We start from the raw sequence: 15,931 nt of genomic DNA, 5'->3' as shown, positions 1-15,931 counted from the left end.
CTTCTATAGAGTGAAATTTGTAGGACTCAGATCTCTATTAGCAATAACTGCATGAAATAGCACAGCCTATGCTATGCAAAAGGCCAAATACTTTTTCTTCTTGGGATCCACATATTCATTGAAGTTTTCCTGTGCTTTGCAGAAAGACTGCAAATTGTGCCATGCAGTGATTTCAGGGAATCTGTAGTTTTCAGTGGTATTCAATATAAGCGTTTATGTATCCAGCTATGCATTTATAACTTTGGGTTCATTGTAAATATTCATTAGATCTCACTGTACTCTTGAAATAAATGCTGAAGAAAGATGCTATGAGGAGAAATTGCATTCATCCTCATCTCATATGAAAAAGCTATGAATACCTACAGGGAAGTTGCCAGCTTTACTGACTTTTAAAAAAGGGATGGAATGATGTACTGGGCCATGGACCTTTATTTAAAGAAAAAAAAAAAGTTACAGCTTCATGATGTATTGATGTATGTTAAAGGTTCCAGGGAACCTTTGTCTTCCCCCTTCACAGTAATCCAGATGAATCCAGCCGCAGTTCCCTGTGAAAGCATTAGGTTTGTGTTTTGAAGTTACCCCCATCTACACACTGTGTTTTTATCTATGCATGCATTTGTGGAGTACACGCAGGGACTGTATCTAGCAATTCTTCTGTATGTTAGGGAAGTAGCTGTTTGTCCATAATTGGCTCCACAAAGAAATTCCCAGGAGAAATGTAAGAATTTCGTCTTTATTCATCTTCAGTAAGTCAATAAGATAGTCTCTTTATTTATCCTCAATAAATCACTAAGATAGCCTAACAACATCGAAAGATTCCCGTGTATGATGACAGGATCCCTGAACCAGCAGGGAACATTTGCGTGATTAGATTAGTATTGTGGGCTCTGGAGCAAGACAGGCATTCACTGTAAGAGCATAAAGCTGAACATATGCAATTGTACTATGCAGCTCTTCTACAACAGACATAGAATCATAAAGGTTGGAAAAGAGCTCCAAGATCATCTGGTCCAACTTTCCCCTACCACTAATATCACCCACTAAACCATGTCCCTAAGCACCACATCCTTAAACACCCCCAGAGACGGTGACTCTACCACCTCCCTGGACAACCCGTTCCAGTGCCTGACTACCCTTTCTGAGAATAAGTTTCTCCTGATTTCCAACCTGAACTTCCCCTGGCGCAACTTGAGGCCATTCCCTCTAGTCCTATCGCTAGTTATCTGCAAGAAGAGGCTGACCTCCAGCTCCCCACCACTTTCTTTCAGGTAGTTGTAGAGAGCAATAAGGTCTCCCCTGAGCCTCCTCTTCTCCAGGCTGAACAATCCCAGCTCCCTCAGCTGCTCCTCATAGGACTTGTGTTCCATACCCCTCACCAGCTTCGTAGCCCTTCTCTGGACACGCTCCAGGGCCTCAATGTCCTTCTTGTAGTGAGGGGCCCAAAACTGAACACAGTACTCGAGGTGCAGCCTCACCAGAGCAGAGTACAGGAGGACGATCACCTCCCTGGTCTTGCTGGCACACAATTCCTGATACAACCCACAATGCCGTTGGCCTTCTTGACCACCTGGGCACATCTTCCATATAATGGTACATCTGCCATGTGGATCTAGTGCCTGAATTAAGCTATTCAAAAAGACACATCTTGTCATCAAGTTGCTTTTCTATTGTGGGAAAGATGTCAAGATTTTAAGAAAGCAAAAGTAAATTTAAATAGATATTAAAAACAGACCACCACCCCCAAAATGTTATCTAGGAAAGAGTCACAATCCTCAGAAGAAAGCTTGCACTGAGAGAGACTGATTGAAAGATATTGTATAACCAAGATAAAAACATAGGCTGTAAAGCAAATCTGCAGAAAGGAAAAACTTTATCTCACAGCTTCGCTTGGTATCTTCAGCTGTCCTGAGGCTGACATCAGAATTGTTCAAGCCATTAATAACCAGCACAAAAAATTACACCAAGGTATGGGAGTTTTAAGTATCAAGAAAAGTATTAAAAATATATATATTTTTTGTGTGATGGCAATTCTTAAATTTTTAAACTGAATTTCAAGGCAATTAAACTACACTACAGTTCAGGAAAGGTGCCAGGTTGACACACTGGAGGACTGTGGAATCAAATTCTGGCATCAATGAGTATGGCTTCTTTGCAACTGCATAAAAACTCCGTTAAATGCCAGAAAATTAAGCCTAAATACATTTCAAAAGAACTTCTCAAGCAATAACTTTGCTATGCTTTTATAAATTCATATGCCACCTTTGTCATTGAAAAAAGGTCCAAGTGGTAGAAGGGAAAATCATCATTAAGGACATGACCCCATGTGCATCTGTGTAGAGGAACTATTCTTTAAAGGAAGAGAATGATGAACCATCCAGAGCTACGTAGTCAGTGGCATCTTTTGTAATACAACCAACTATAGATAGAGCCTAACTAATTAATGGCTTTGAGACGTGGGTACCTGTAGAAAATGGGTTCAGGACACAAAATCTAAAAATAAAAACAGACAGTAGCAAGGTTCTTATCATTATGACAGCTGATGAAGTTACTGTATCAAAACCATGAGCACTCTAGATATTTATGAAGGCTAGAGATACTACATATGAGATCTGTTAAGTGGCATAAGGCTAGATCCCTTGTAGTCTTATCTTAAATGACAGCCCCCTGCATTCTGCTTAATAAAATACCATATTTCTGAGATCTGCTGTTACATCAGTATTAAATGTAAAGTGCTCTTTCAATTGGGTCATTCTTTATTACTTTTATATACATTATATATATACACACACGTACATATATATAAAAAAGATAAAAGAAAATGTTTTTATAAATACATTAACATGAAAAGGAGGACTAAGGAGAGTCTCCATCCTTTACTGGATGCAAGGGGAAACTTAGTGACAAGAGACGAGGAAAAGGCTGAGGTGCTTAATGCCTTCTGTGCCTCAGTTTTAGCAGCAAGACCAGTTGTTCTCTGGATACCCAGTCCCCTGAGCTGGTGGAAGGGGATGGGGAGCAGAATGTGGCCCTCATAATCCACGAGGAAATAGTTGGCAACCTGCTACAGCACTTGGATGTACGCAAGTCGATGGGGCCGAATGGGATCCACCCGAGGGTACTGAGAGAACTGGTGGAAGAGCTGGCCAAGCCGCTTTCCATCATTTATCAGCAGTCCTGGCTATCAGGGGAGGTCCCAGTTGACCGGCGGCTAGCAAATGTGACGCCCATCTACAAGAGGGGCCAGAAGGTAGACCCGGGAAACTATAGGCTTGTTAGTTTGACCTCAGTGCCAGGGAAGCCCATGGAGCAGATTATCTTGAGTGTCATCACGCGGTACTTGCAGGGCAACCAGGCGATCAGGCCCAGTCAGCATAGGTTTATGAAAGGCAGGTCCTGCTTGATGAACCTGACCTCCTATGACAAAGTGATGCACGTAGTGGATGAGGGAAAGGCTGTGGATGTGGTCTACCTTGATTTCAGTAAGGCTTTTGACACCATTTCCCACAGCATTCTCCTCAAGAAACTGGCTGCTCATGGCTTGGACTGGCATACGCTTCGTTCGGTTAAAAACTGGCTGGATGGCCAGGTCCAAAGAGTCGTGGTGAATGGAGTTAAATCCAGTTGGAGGCCGGTCACTAGTGGAGTCCCCCAGGGCTCAGTGCTGGGGCCAGTTCTCGTCAATATCTTTATCGATGATCTGGATGAGGGGATCGAGTGCACCCTCAGTAAGTTTGCAGATGACACCAAGTTAGGTGCGTGTGTCGATCTGCTCGAGGGTAGGAAGGCTCTGCAGGAGGATCTGGATAGGCTGGACCGATGGGCTGAGGCCAACTGTATGAAGTTCAACAAGGCCAAGTGCCGGGTCCTGCACCTGGGGCACAACAACCCCAAGCAGCGCTACAGGCTGGGAGATGAGTGGTTAGAAAGCTGCCTGGCAGAGAAGGACCTGGGAGTATTGGTTGATAGTCGGCTGACTATGAGCCAGCAGTGTGCTCAGGTGGCCAAGAAGGCCAACAGCATCCTGGCTTGTATCAGAAGCAGTGTGGCCAGCAGGACTAAGGAAGTGATTGTCCCCCTGTACTCGGCTCTGGTGAGGCCGCACCTCGAGTCCTGTGTTCAGTTTTGGGCCCCTCGCTACAAGAAGGACATCGAGGTGCTCGAGCGAGTCCAGAGAAGGGCAACGAAGCTGGTGAGGGGTCTGGAGAATGTGTCTTATGAGGAGCAGCTGAGGGAGCTGGGATTGTTTAGCCTGGAGAAGAGGAGGCTCAGGGGCGACCTTTTCGCTCTCTACAGGTACCTTAAAGGAGGCTGTAGCGAGGTGGGAGTTGGTCTATTCTCCCACGTGCCTGGAGACAGGACAAGGGGGAATGGGCTCAAGTTGCGCCAGGGGAGGTTTAAGTTGGATATTAGGAAGAACTTCTTTTCTGAAAGGGCTGGTAGGCATTGGAATGGGCTGCCCAGGGAAGTGGTTGAGTCACCATCCCTGGAGGTCTTTAAGAGACGTTTAGATGTAGAGCTTAGTGATATGGTTTAGTGGTTTAGTGGAGGACTTGTTAGTGTTAGGTCAGAGGTTGGACTAAGTGATCTTGGAGGTCTCTTCCAACCTAGATGATATTGTGTTTCTGTGATATACACACAGAAGTACATATATGTACATGCATATGTGTAGCTGAAGCATGCAAATGAAACTTAGAGTTGACTACTTTAAGCTGCCTCTACCAAAGCTTTCAAAAGAATGAAGCAGAAATTTCCTTAAAACCTTTTGGCAAACTCACGTTAGATTCAAACTAAGATCCTTTCTTTCTCACCTACTACAGAACTGCAAACTCATTAATGGCTCTATATTGTTTATTGAGTTGTTCAAGCATATATAGACCATGCTAGATTTCCTCCTGCTATCTCCTTCTCTGTGGGTTATATAAGGACATATAAGGACACCTTTTCATTTTTACAAAGCTTGCTAGGTTATGCTGCTTGCAAAGGCAATAGGAATATGTGTTTAATGGCAAACATTTTCACTTTTCTCTGTTTTGAAGCACTGACACTCTCAAATGGATGGCGAAAAATGATCTCTCATTATGCTGAGAGAAAATGTCCAAGAGAAAAGTCATTCTGAGGGATTTTGATCTGTAAGTTGGGAAAACAAGATTTTTTATTTTTATTTTTAATTTAGAGCAGACGACTTTCCATTCTGTTTCTTTTTAATAGTTCATCATGTTAACAGGAAGAAATCCTGCTGTTTGCTTTGTCCTATGGACAACAGATAAAACCTGGTAATTTAAATAATTATATTATCCAAACTTTCCATATGACTCATCATATAACTCATATATCTCATCCTGTCACAGGTAGCATGCATAGTAGTGCATTCAAATACAAAAAACAAGGAACTGGTATCTTTTCCATAGGCTTCTAATCTGGGTTTGGCTTCTGATAGATCTGGCAGAAACACGTTTTTAAAAGGCAGATACGAGCATGAAGATGCAAATAAACACCTGACAGGATTTTCAAAAGGTTTAACTATGTCTTAAATCAGTATTAATCGAATATCTAAATGCTTTTGCAAATCCTATTAGCAGCTTATTTGCATACCCTGCCTGCAGTCAGAATGCCCGACCATGGTGCCACTGAATGTCACAGGGGATGACTCTGACATGACTTCTGCTACTGTGTAAGCAATAACCTTCCTAAATTTAGTTCCATAGGGCTATCATAGATGATGCCTGCTTCAACTCACGTGTAGTCACTGACCACACTGTGAAAAAATTGGCAGATGAGGTGTTAGACTATTCATACACTGATATTAAACAAAGTTTTCCATGGCTTTAGTCTTTTTAGGTTACACAGGTTTCCATAGAACTCAGGATAGGTGAAAGAAGAAGGATTCTGAACTGCAAAGTCAGTCTTAAAAGTAAGAAATTTTATTCTCCTATATACTCTTTTACAAAGCTGCACTGGTCCAGTAGTTCCAGGCAAAGTGTATCTTTCAGGACCAATTTTATTCTTTTTCACTGTGTGCATTCCCCAACAGCATGAGAGGGTGCAATGTTTAGCATGCAAAATTCCTGGTTCTCAGTTATACAGGACTGAAAGGAAGGAAGAGCTGTGTAACAGGCCAGACCTTGAGCATACTGAACCACCACAGTGCCCCTGGCCTAGGTCACTGCTAGATCAGACACTTCGCAGAACATCTCTTTCTAATGGCTTTTTTATGACATTATGGAGGATGGTTCATTCCAGCTGCCCATGAGCAAAAGAGCGCCAGAAACACTTCAAGACCTTGTAGCATTATCACCAGTATATATGAATGGCTTGATAGGAGCTCAAGGACTGAGGTTACCCTGAGCTTTTAGGAGGGTGCCAGAGGATTGTGAAAACACTCCAATGCACTTGCTCTAGCTTATCTGGTTATGAATACTCTAGCACAATAGTGTTCAGTGAAATACATTCCTCCTTTAAATTTATATGATTATTATACAGGTTTGCTTTTCACTTCCCTTGCTTATGATACATTTTTTTTCAAATTCAGTAAAATCTATTTAAAATGCAGTACTTTTTTTTTTTAATATGCAGTACATTTTTGCATCTTAAAAGAACATTAGGATGAAACAGATCCAAAGTAACTCAATAGTTCTGTAACAGCTTTGTATGGTCCATTGTTATTTAAAGCATTAGAAAATGCATTGTTCATCCCAGCAAGCATACAACTTACCCTCAGCATAGGGCCATTCTGGAACACATGGGGTTCATCACAGACTACACAGTATTCATTCAATACTGGTATCCGCTGCTCAGCAAATTCAATAGTCTGAGAACAATGAAAATGAGAATAACAACATCTTCTTAAAAATAATTAACAGTCAGCTCATGCTCCAGAGTGTTTCAAAATGGGTAAGATACAACATCCTACCTGCACAAGAAAGCCACGGTCTCGTACCGGAATGAATTTTGCACCATAATTTTGCTGCAAGGAAAAAAGTTCAGGCAACTTCAGTGCTGGTAGACTAATGATAAGGAAATGATAAGACATTTGTATTTTTGTATGCAAATATGCTAATTAAACAACATTTGCATCTAAAATATGTCCCATTTGCATAAACCAATTATTACCTAATCATTTTACTTGTTTGCTGAATGTGGGGTGGATTTTTAACATTTCTTAAATCTGATGAGGTTTTGTATGTCAGCATCCCCAAAACTTTAGTCTCAAATGGAAATACCCATGCCTTCACTCCATTTTAATGAACTTGCATTTGGCAATTTTCTTTAACTTTTTACTGTGTATTGTCTATCTAAATATGGGCTATATGCTTAGGCTTGAATAACTAATGTAATTCACAGAAGTGTTGAAAATCTTTTTCTTTTATATTTACTAAGATCTGTATATTTACTAAGATCTGCACCATGCTAACAGATCTCTGTGCTCAGATCCCACTCAGTTTCCTTCTGCCTTTTTCTTTCAAGGTATAACAGCATAAATTAGAAGGTACTTTTGTTCAAGGAGTCAGTAAGATGCAGAACTCCCTCTAGGCTGACATCTATTTTAATCAGCCCTTGTTCTGAGTAAGAGTCAGATCAGCTCTATTTACAGCTTTTTTATTATTATTTTATTTTGTTTATAGGCTTATTTCCTTTCATTTCTCTAGATGCTTATTTGGGAAACTTTTCACTTTTTTTTTTTTCTCCTGGGAAATAATCTTGCTAATTGTATTCATATATGACATTCAAATATTCTAGCTAAGAACTAAAGAGAAGTTAGGGTCCTGATTCATCGCTTCCACATTACACTGACTTCAACTTGGAGTTAGGCAACCAGATTAACCATATATCTGGTGCCTGCATTTAAAATGTGAAATGGACTCCTGATGCCCTTCCACTGACATCAGGGAAAATGAACCTGACCATGTATGTGATGATTTTCTCTCAAAGTAAATGAATTATAGTAATAAAATTGCTAGTAGTTTTCATAGACTGTTTAGCAAGGCTTGTATTTCTTCCATATCAGCTGATAACATCAATAATGAAACCACTTAGTCAACTCTTCATTATATTATCAAAATCAATGAGATTTTCCTATTAACTTCAAGAGGGAAAAGACTGCTGAGTAGACATTCTTTGCTGATTCTGTTAAAAAAAAAGGAATATCTAAACTGCAACAGGCAAAAAAAAACATTGGCTCACCTGAAATTAATTTTGTTGTGCACACTGCAGGACTATACAACATAGGATGCATATAAATGATTTTAGGATAGTACATCACTGCTTTTAAATTTGATGAGTATAGTTCACAGCTTATTAAAATAATTTACCATGAGACATAACAAACTCAATGCAATTTCATTGTTCAGAATGCACTATTTTGAATATACATATGACTTTTCAAGCAAGGATCGTAGCTTTTGCAGGCTGAGAATATCAAATTACCATCAGGCAAAGGGAGTGAGAGATCTGGACAGACTGGAGAGCTGGGTGATCACCAACCACATGAAGTTTAACAAGAGCAAGTGCCGGGTCCTGCACCTGGGAAGGGGCAACCCTGGCTATACGTACAGACTGGGCGATGAGACGCTGGAGATCAGCCCCGCAGAGAGGGATCTGGGGGTTGTGGTTGACAGCAAGTTGAATATGAGCCAGCAGTGTGCCCTGGCAGCCAGGAGGGCCAACCGTATCCTGGGGTGCATCAAGCACGGCATTGCTAGTCGGTCAAGGGAAGTGATTGTCCCGCTCTACTCTGCACTGGTGTGGCCTCACCTCAAGTACTGTGTGCAGTTCTAGGCACCAGAGTACAAAAAGGATGTGAAGCTATTGGAGATTGTCCAGAGAAGGGCTACGAAGATGGTGAAGGGCCTAGAGGGGAAGACGCACAAGGAGCGGCTGAGATCACTTGGCCTGTTCAGCCTGGAGAAGAGGAGGCTGAGGGGAGACCTCATCGCGGTCTACAGCTTTCTCACGAGGGGTAGTGGAGGGGCAGGCACCGATCTATTCTCTTTAGTGACCAGCGATAGGACCCGAGGGAATGGTGTCATGCTGCAACAGGGGAGGTTCAGGCTGGATATCAGGAAAAGGTTCTTCACCGAGAGGGTTGTTGTGCACTGGAACAGGCTCCCCAAGGACGTAGTCACGGCACCAAGACTGTCAGAGTTTAAGAAGTGTTTGGACTGTGCTCTTAGTCATATGGTCTGAATTTCTGGGTAGACCTGTGTGGTGCCAGGAGTTGGACTTGATGATCCTTATGGGTCCCTTCCAACTCGGGATATTCTATGATTCTATGATTCCATGAGTGTAGAGAATTTTCTCCTAAGTGCTTCTCCCCAGATCTAACAGAGAAAACAGACCAATGCCTTAAAAGACTGCAGACCCACTTTTTCCTCTGAAGTATAAAAGCCATCTTTAAAGAGGCAGAAACAGAAACCTTTAATAGTCACATATAGCCAGTGTGAAAGTCTAATGGAGAGTGGAGGCTAATGGTGGACTATCGTGGCCTGAATGAAGTCACACCACTGCTGAGTGCCGCCGTGTTGGACATGCTAGACCTCCAATACGAACTGGAGTCAAAGGCAGCTAAGTGGTATGCCACAATTGATATTGCTAACGCATTTTTCTCCATCCATTTGGCAACAGCGTGCAGACCACAGTTTGCTTTCATTTTAAGAGGCATCCAGTACAGCTGGAATTGACTGCCCCAGGGGTGGAAACACAGCCCTACCATTTGCCATGGACTAATCCAGACTGCACCAGAACAGGGGGAAGCTCCTGAACACCTGCAGTACATTGATGACAACATTGTGTGGGGTGACACAGCAGAAGGTTTTGAGAAAGGGAAGAAAATAGTCAAAATCTTTTTGAAAGCAGGTTTTGCCATAAACCAAAATAAAGTCAAAGGACTTGCACAGGAGATCCAGTTTTTAGGAATAAAATGGTAAGGTGGGTGTCGTCAGATTCCTATGGATGTGATCAACAAAATAACAGCTGCCTCCACCAACTAGCAAACAAGAAACACAAGATTTCCTAGGCCTCGTGGGATTCTGGTGAATGTGTGTTCCAGGCTATACTCAGCTTGTGAGTCCTCTATATCAAGTGACTCAAAAGAGGAACTATTTCGAGTGGGGTACAGCGGAACAACAAGCCTTTGAGCTAATTAAACAGGAAAAAGCTTGTGCGGTGGCCCTTGGGCCTGTCCCTGCAGGACCAGTTGTGCAAAATGTGCTTTATACTGCAGCCGGGGAGCATGGCCTCACCTGGACCCTCTGGCAGAAAACCCCAGGAGAAACTCGAGGTCGACCTCTGGGGTTCTGGAGCAGCGGCTATCGAGGATCAGAAGCCAATTACACCCCGACTGAAAATGAAATACTAACAGCATATGAGGGGGTTCAAGCCACTTCAGAATTTGTTGGTGTAGAAGCACAGCTCCTCTTGGCACCATGACTACCTGTGCTAAATTGGATGTTCAAAGGGAGAATCCCCACTACACATCATGCAACCGACGCTACGTGAAGTAAGTGGGTAGCATTAATCACGCGCAAATGGGGAAACCTAGTATGCTGGGTTTATGTGGCAAGATTTTGGGAGCAGGGATTTTCAGGGGTGGCATCTGTGAGAATAATACAGAACCTACCCCATGTCAGATAAAAGCCAGTTTCAGCCAGCTCCAAAGGGACCCGTTGCTGGCAAGAGCCAAGAGAATAAGCGATGATGTGTGCACCTCTGTGAGAGCATATTTAAGAAGGGGAAAAAACTGCTGCACAACAGCAGCTGGGAGAGTGAGGAGTGAGAAACAGCCCAGCAGAGACCAAGGTCGGTGAAGAAGGATGGGAGGAGGTGCTCCAGGCACCGGAGCAGAAGTTCCCTTGTGGCCTGTGGAGAGGACCATGGTGGAGCATGCTGTCTCCTGGCAGCCCAAGGTATAACACGGCAGAGAAAATCTCCATGCTGCAGCTCGTGGAGGAGCCCACGGTGGATCTGACCTGAAGGAGGCTGCAGCCTGTGGAGAACCCCTACAGGAGCAGGTTCCGGGTGGGACCTGTAGCCCATGGAGAAGAGACCACGCAGGAGCAGGTGACCTGGCAAGATCTGCTGCCCGTGGGGGACCCAGGTTGGAGCAGTTTGCTCCTGAAAGATGGACCCTGTGGTACGGACCCATATCTGGAGCAGTTCTTGAAGAGCTACTGCCTGTGGGAAGCCTACATGGGACCAGTTCAGGAAGGACTGTATCCCATGGAAGGGACCCCACGTTGGAGCAGGGGAAGGGAGTGATCGTGAAGGAGCAGCAGAGACGAAGTGCTGTAGACTGACCGCAACCCCCATTCCCCTGTTCCCCTGCGCCACTCAGGGGGTAGGACGTATGAGAGGGTGGATGTGGGGAAGGTGTTTTTACTTTGTTTTTGTTTGTTGTTGTTGTTGTTTCTCACTGCTATAGCTTGTTAGTAATAGGCAATAAATGTCTCTAATCTCCCTATGCTGAGTCTGTTTTGCCGGTGACGATAATTGTTGAGTGTTCTCCCTGTCCTTATCTCAACCCTTGAGCCCTTTCCATTGTATTTTCTCCCCCTTTCCCTTTGAAGGGAGTGAGAGAGCGCTTGTGGTGGAGCTCAGCTGAGTAAAACCACCCTATCCAGCCACCCAGGAATTCTGGAAGAGATTATGGACTGGCCAGAAGGCAGAGATTTTGGAGTATCACCTGAGGAGGTAACTCGTGCCCAAGAGGCACCACCACATAATGAATTATCAGAAGATGGAAAGCGTTATGTTTTGTTCACTGAGGGATCCTGTCGTGTTGTAGGAAACCATCGAAACTGGAAAGCTGTTACGTGGCGTCCCACAGAACAAGTCATGGAAGCCACTGAAGGAGAAGGCGAGTCGAGTCAGTTTGAAGAGGTGAAAGCAATCCAGCTGGCCCTAAATATTGATGAAAGAGAAAAGTGACAAGTACTCTATCTTTATACTGACTCATGGATGGTGGCAAGTGCCATGTGGAGGTGACTACAGAAATGGAAGCAGAGCAACTGACAGCAAAGATGTAAACCTATCTGGGCCACTGCACTGTGGCAAGACATTGATACCCAAGTGGAAAACATTGATGTAAAAGTATGGCATGTAGATGCTCACATGCTCAAGAATCATGCCACCAAGGGACATCAGAATAATGGAGAGGTGGACCCAACTTCAAAAACTGAAGTGGCTCAGGTGGACCTGGAATGGGAAGGTAAGAGTGAGCTGTCTGTAGCTCAGTGGAAACATCATGATATATGGGGAGAGATCATAGAACCATAGAATCATTAAGGTTGGAAAAGACCTCCAAGATCGTCTGGTCCAACCATCCGCCTAACACCACCATCACCCACTAAACCATGTTCCTAAGCACCACATCCAACCTTTCCTTAAACACCCCCAGGGATGGTGACTCCACCACCTCCGTAGGCAACCTGTTCCAGTGGCTGACTACTCTTTCTGAGAAGAAATTTCCAACCTGAACCTCCGCTGGCACAACTTGAGGCCATTCCCTCTAGTCCTAAAGATACCATATACAGATGGCCTCGTGATGAAGGCATGGACCTGACCATTGAGGCCATCACACAGGTCACTCACGAGTGTGAAACCTGTGCTGTGATCAAGCGAGCCATGAGGGTAAAGTCTCCCTGGAATAGGGGGCGGTGGCTAAGATTTCGATATGGTGAGGCCTGGCAAATTGGCTATATTGGACCACTACCACAGACCCGCCAAAGAAAGCATTAAACACTCACCACAGTAGAAGCAACTATTGGGTGGCTGGAAACATATCCAGTAAACCATGCCACTGCCTGAAACACCATCTGGGGCCTGGAAAGGCAAGTTCCATGGCATCATGGTACCCCAAAGAAAATTGAGTACGACAATGGGAGTCACTTCCGAAATAACCTTGTCACCTCCTGGGCCAAGAGGAATGGCACTGAGTGGGTGTATCCCCTATCACCCACAAACCTCTGGAAAGGCTGAGAGGTACAATGGACTGTTGAAGACCATGTTGCATGGAAACACTGGGGCATAAATCTACCAGAAGCTACTTGGCTAGTTAACACCAGAGGGTCTGACAACCATCCTGGTCCTGCTGACACAAAACCCCTACACACTGTGGGAGAAGCTAAAGTCCCTGTAGTGCATGTAGGGAAGTGGCTGGGGAAGGCAGTGTGGGTTGCTCCTGCCTCAGGAAAAGGCAAACCTATTCGTGGGATTGTCTTCGCCCAAGGACCAGGGTATACCTGGTGGGTGATGCAAAAGGATGAGGATATCAGGTGCGTGCCTCAAGGAGATTTAACCTTGGGAGAAAACTAATCTATAAAGTTATGTGTTGTAGGAAAACAGTGCAGAACCAACAACAGGTTAATTTTGCAAGGATCTGGGCAACTGCAGCAATGACTCGAGCTAAGCTGGTGCTGGCATCCAGACATCCTACCCCGCCTGTCTTGAGTGACCACTTTGGCAGATGAAGCCTAAATCATCAACAGTTCTTATGGACATTTTGGGAGAGGCCCACAGAATGAAAAGAAAATACCTATATATCTGTTAAGGGACAGGGAATAGTGGTGATGAGAATACTTGTATACTAAAGTATGTGGAACCTGAGTGTGACACAAATGGTATAGAATAAGGACTGAAGTTGTACTAGGTCTGTCTGGGATGAAGTTAACTTTCCCTGCAGCAGCCCATATAGTGCTGTGCTTGCATTTGTAGCTAGAACAGCACTGGTATCACACCAATGTTTTGTCTACTGCTGAACAATACTGGCACTGCATCAAGTTGTGGTGGTTTTACTCGGATTGGCAGACGAGTTCCACCATAGCCGCTCTCTCAAAGAGGAAGGGGGAGAAAATACGACACAAAGAGCTCAAGGGTTGAGATAAGGATGATTTAATTAAAGGGAAAAGGGAAAGAAAAAAAAAAAGGCCGTGCGGAAGCACAGAGAGAAAGGGAAAAAAAAAGTTATTCTCTACTTCCCATCAACGAGCGATGTTCGGCCACATCCTGGGAAGCAGGGCCCAAACACGCATAACGGTTGTTCAGGAGGACAGCCCCCTCCCCCCTGAAAGCCCCCCTTTTTATTGCTGTGTGACATCATGTGGTATGGAATATCCCTTTGGTCAGTTTGGGTCAGCTGCCCTGGTGATGTCCCCTCCCCATCACTTGCCCACCTGCTGGCTCTTGGGGGCTTGGAGGGAGTCCTGATGCAGTGCCAGCATTATGCAGCAATAGACACGACACTGGTGTGATACCAATGCTGTTCTAGCTACGAGTGCAGAGCACAGCACTGTGTGGGCTGCTGCAGGGAAAGCTAACGCCATCCCAGACAGACCTAGCACACAAGTCTCTCTCCAAACCCTCCCAAGAGCCAGCAGGTGGGCAAGAGGTGGGGAGGGACACCACTGGGGCAGCTGACCTAAACCAACCAAAGGGATATTCCATACCATATGAGGTCACACTCAGCAATTAAAGCTGGGAAAGGGGAAGGGGGGGTGTCTTGTTATGAAGACTTCTGTCCTTCTAAACAACCACTATGTGTATTGAGGCCCTTCTTCCCAGGACATGGCCAAACATTGCTTGTTGATAGGAAGTAGAGAATAATTGAATTCTCTGTCTTTCCTTCCACGTGGCCTTTGCTTGTTTTTAATTTCTTTTGTCTTTACTTAAATTATATTTATCTCAACCAGTAAGCCTTTTTTTCCATCATATTTTCTCCCCCCCCCGTCCATCTTTTGAGGAGCAGGAGAGAGTGGTTGTGGTTCAGTTTAGTTGGCCATCGGTGTGAAACCACCATAGTGCTACCCTTTGTTTTCCCAATATCTTTGAGGAAAGAAAGGTGGGCAGTGTGGGCCTAATTCCTTCCCTGACCTCCAGTTTATATTGGAGCTTTGTGAAGGATAAAACTTAACTTTGTGAAGTTTAAACCTTTCACAAAATACAAATGCATGAGAGGTTAGCTGAACCATGACTGCATTTCTTCCAGTATGGTGATGATCACAGATGAAAAGACCAGGAATTGAGGTGACTTGGCACCTGAATGAGCCAATGAATGGTTGTTTCCCCTATTAAGCAAGCAGGGTGTCCTGGTTTCAGTTCGGATAGAGTTAATTTTCCTCCTAGTAGCTGGTAGGGTGCTATGTTTTGGATTAGGATGAGAAGAGTGCTGATAACATGCTGATGTTTTAATTGTTGCAGAGCAGTGCTTACACCAAGCCAAGGACTTTTCAGCTTCTCGCTCTGTCCTGCCAGCGGGCAGGCTGGGGGTGCAGCAGGAGCTGGGAGGGGACAGACCCAGGACAGCTGACCCAAACTGGCCAAAGGGGTATTCCATACCATCTGACGTCATGCTGAACAATTAATATGGGGTGGCTAGCCAGGGTAGGGGGGGCCGGCTGCTCGGGGATAGGCTGGGCATCGGTAAGCGGGTGGTGAGCAATTGCATTGTGCATCACTTGTTTTGTACACATTATTATTAGTAGTACTATTATTATTATTATTATTATTATTATTTTCCTGTCTTAATAAACTGTCTTTATCTCAATTCACAGGCTTCACTTTCCCGTTTCTCTCCCCCATCCCAGAGAGGGAGGGGGGAGGGTGAGCGAACGGCTGTGTGGTGTTTAGCTGCTGGCCGGGTTAAACCACAGCACAGGGAAATTAGAAAAGGCCTTTGTGACTAAGTCAGTTTTGCAGCACAGAAGCTCACACTGTCCCTTCTTCCTGCAGCAAGAAAGGAGGTAGGGAAGGAAGTGTGTGACTGAACTTTTCCCATGGCCATCAGATGTACATTGAGCTGTATTCAAGGTGAGATGAGAAGTCTCTGTCTTCACCTAGGCAGATTCTGTTTTTATGATGTAAATATATGTGTATGCACAATTGTTTAAATCCACCTTAAAATGCTGACTCCATTGTTCTTCATTTAATTTTAGTCTTCCAA

The 15,931-nt window shown here is 44.3% G+C and overlaps 1 protein-coding gene across 2 annotated transcripts in view; it reads right to left on the bottom strand.

Moving 5' to 3' along the window:
* LOC121062963 (protein mono-ADP-ribosyltransferase PARP8-like) overlaps positions 1-15,931 on the bottom strand; it is a 149,552-nt gene that overhangs the window by 52,558 nt on the left and 81,063 nt on the right. For both annotated transcript variants that reach the window (XM_040543264.1, XM_040543263.1), the window contains exons 13-14: positions 6,911-6,964; positions 6,713-6,808 (exon numbers count right to left, since the gene is read on the bottom strand). In XM_040543264.1, coding sequence (XP_040399198.1) covers positions 6,713-6,808; positions 6,911-6,964 — 150 coding nt within the window. The remainder of the gene's footprint in view (positions 1-6,712; positions 6,809-6,910; positions 6,965-15,931) is intronic.

This window comes from Cygnus olor, assembly GCF_009769625.2.
Source record: "Cygnus olor isolate bCygOlo1 chromosome W unlocalized genomic scaffold, bCygOlo1.pri.v2 SUPER_W4, whole genome shotgun sequence".
Taxonomy (NCBI): Eukaryota; Metazoa; Chordata; class Aves; order Anseriformes; family Anatidae; genus Cygnus; species Cygnus olor.
Note: the sequence above shows the minus strand (reverse complement) of the source record. Positions and strands in the feature narration are given on the sequence as shown.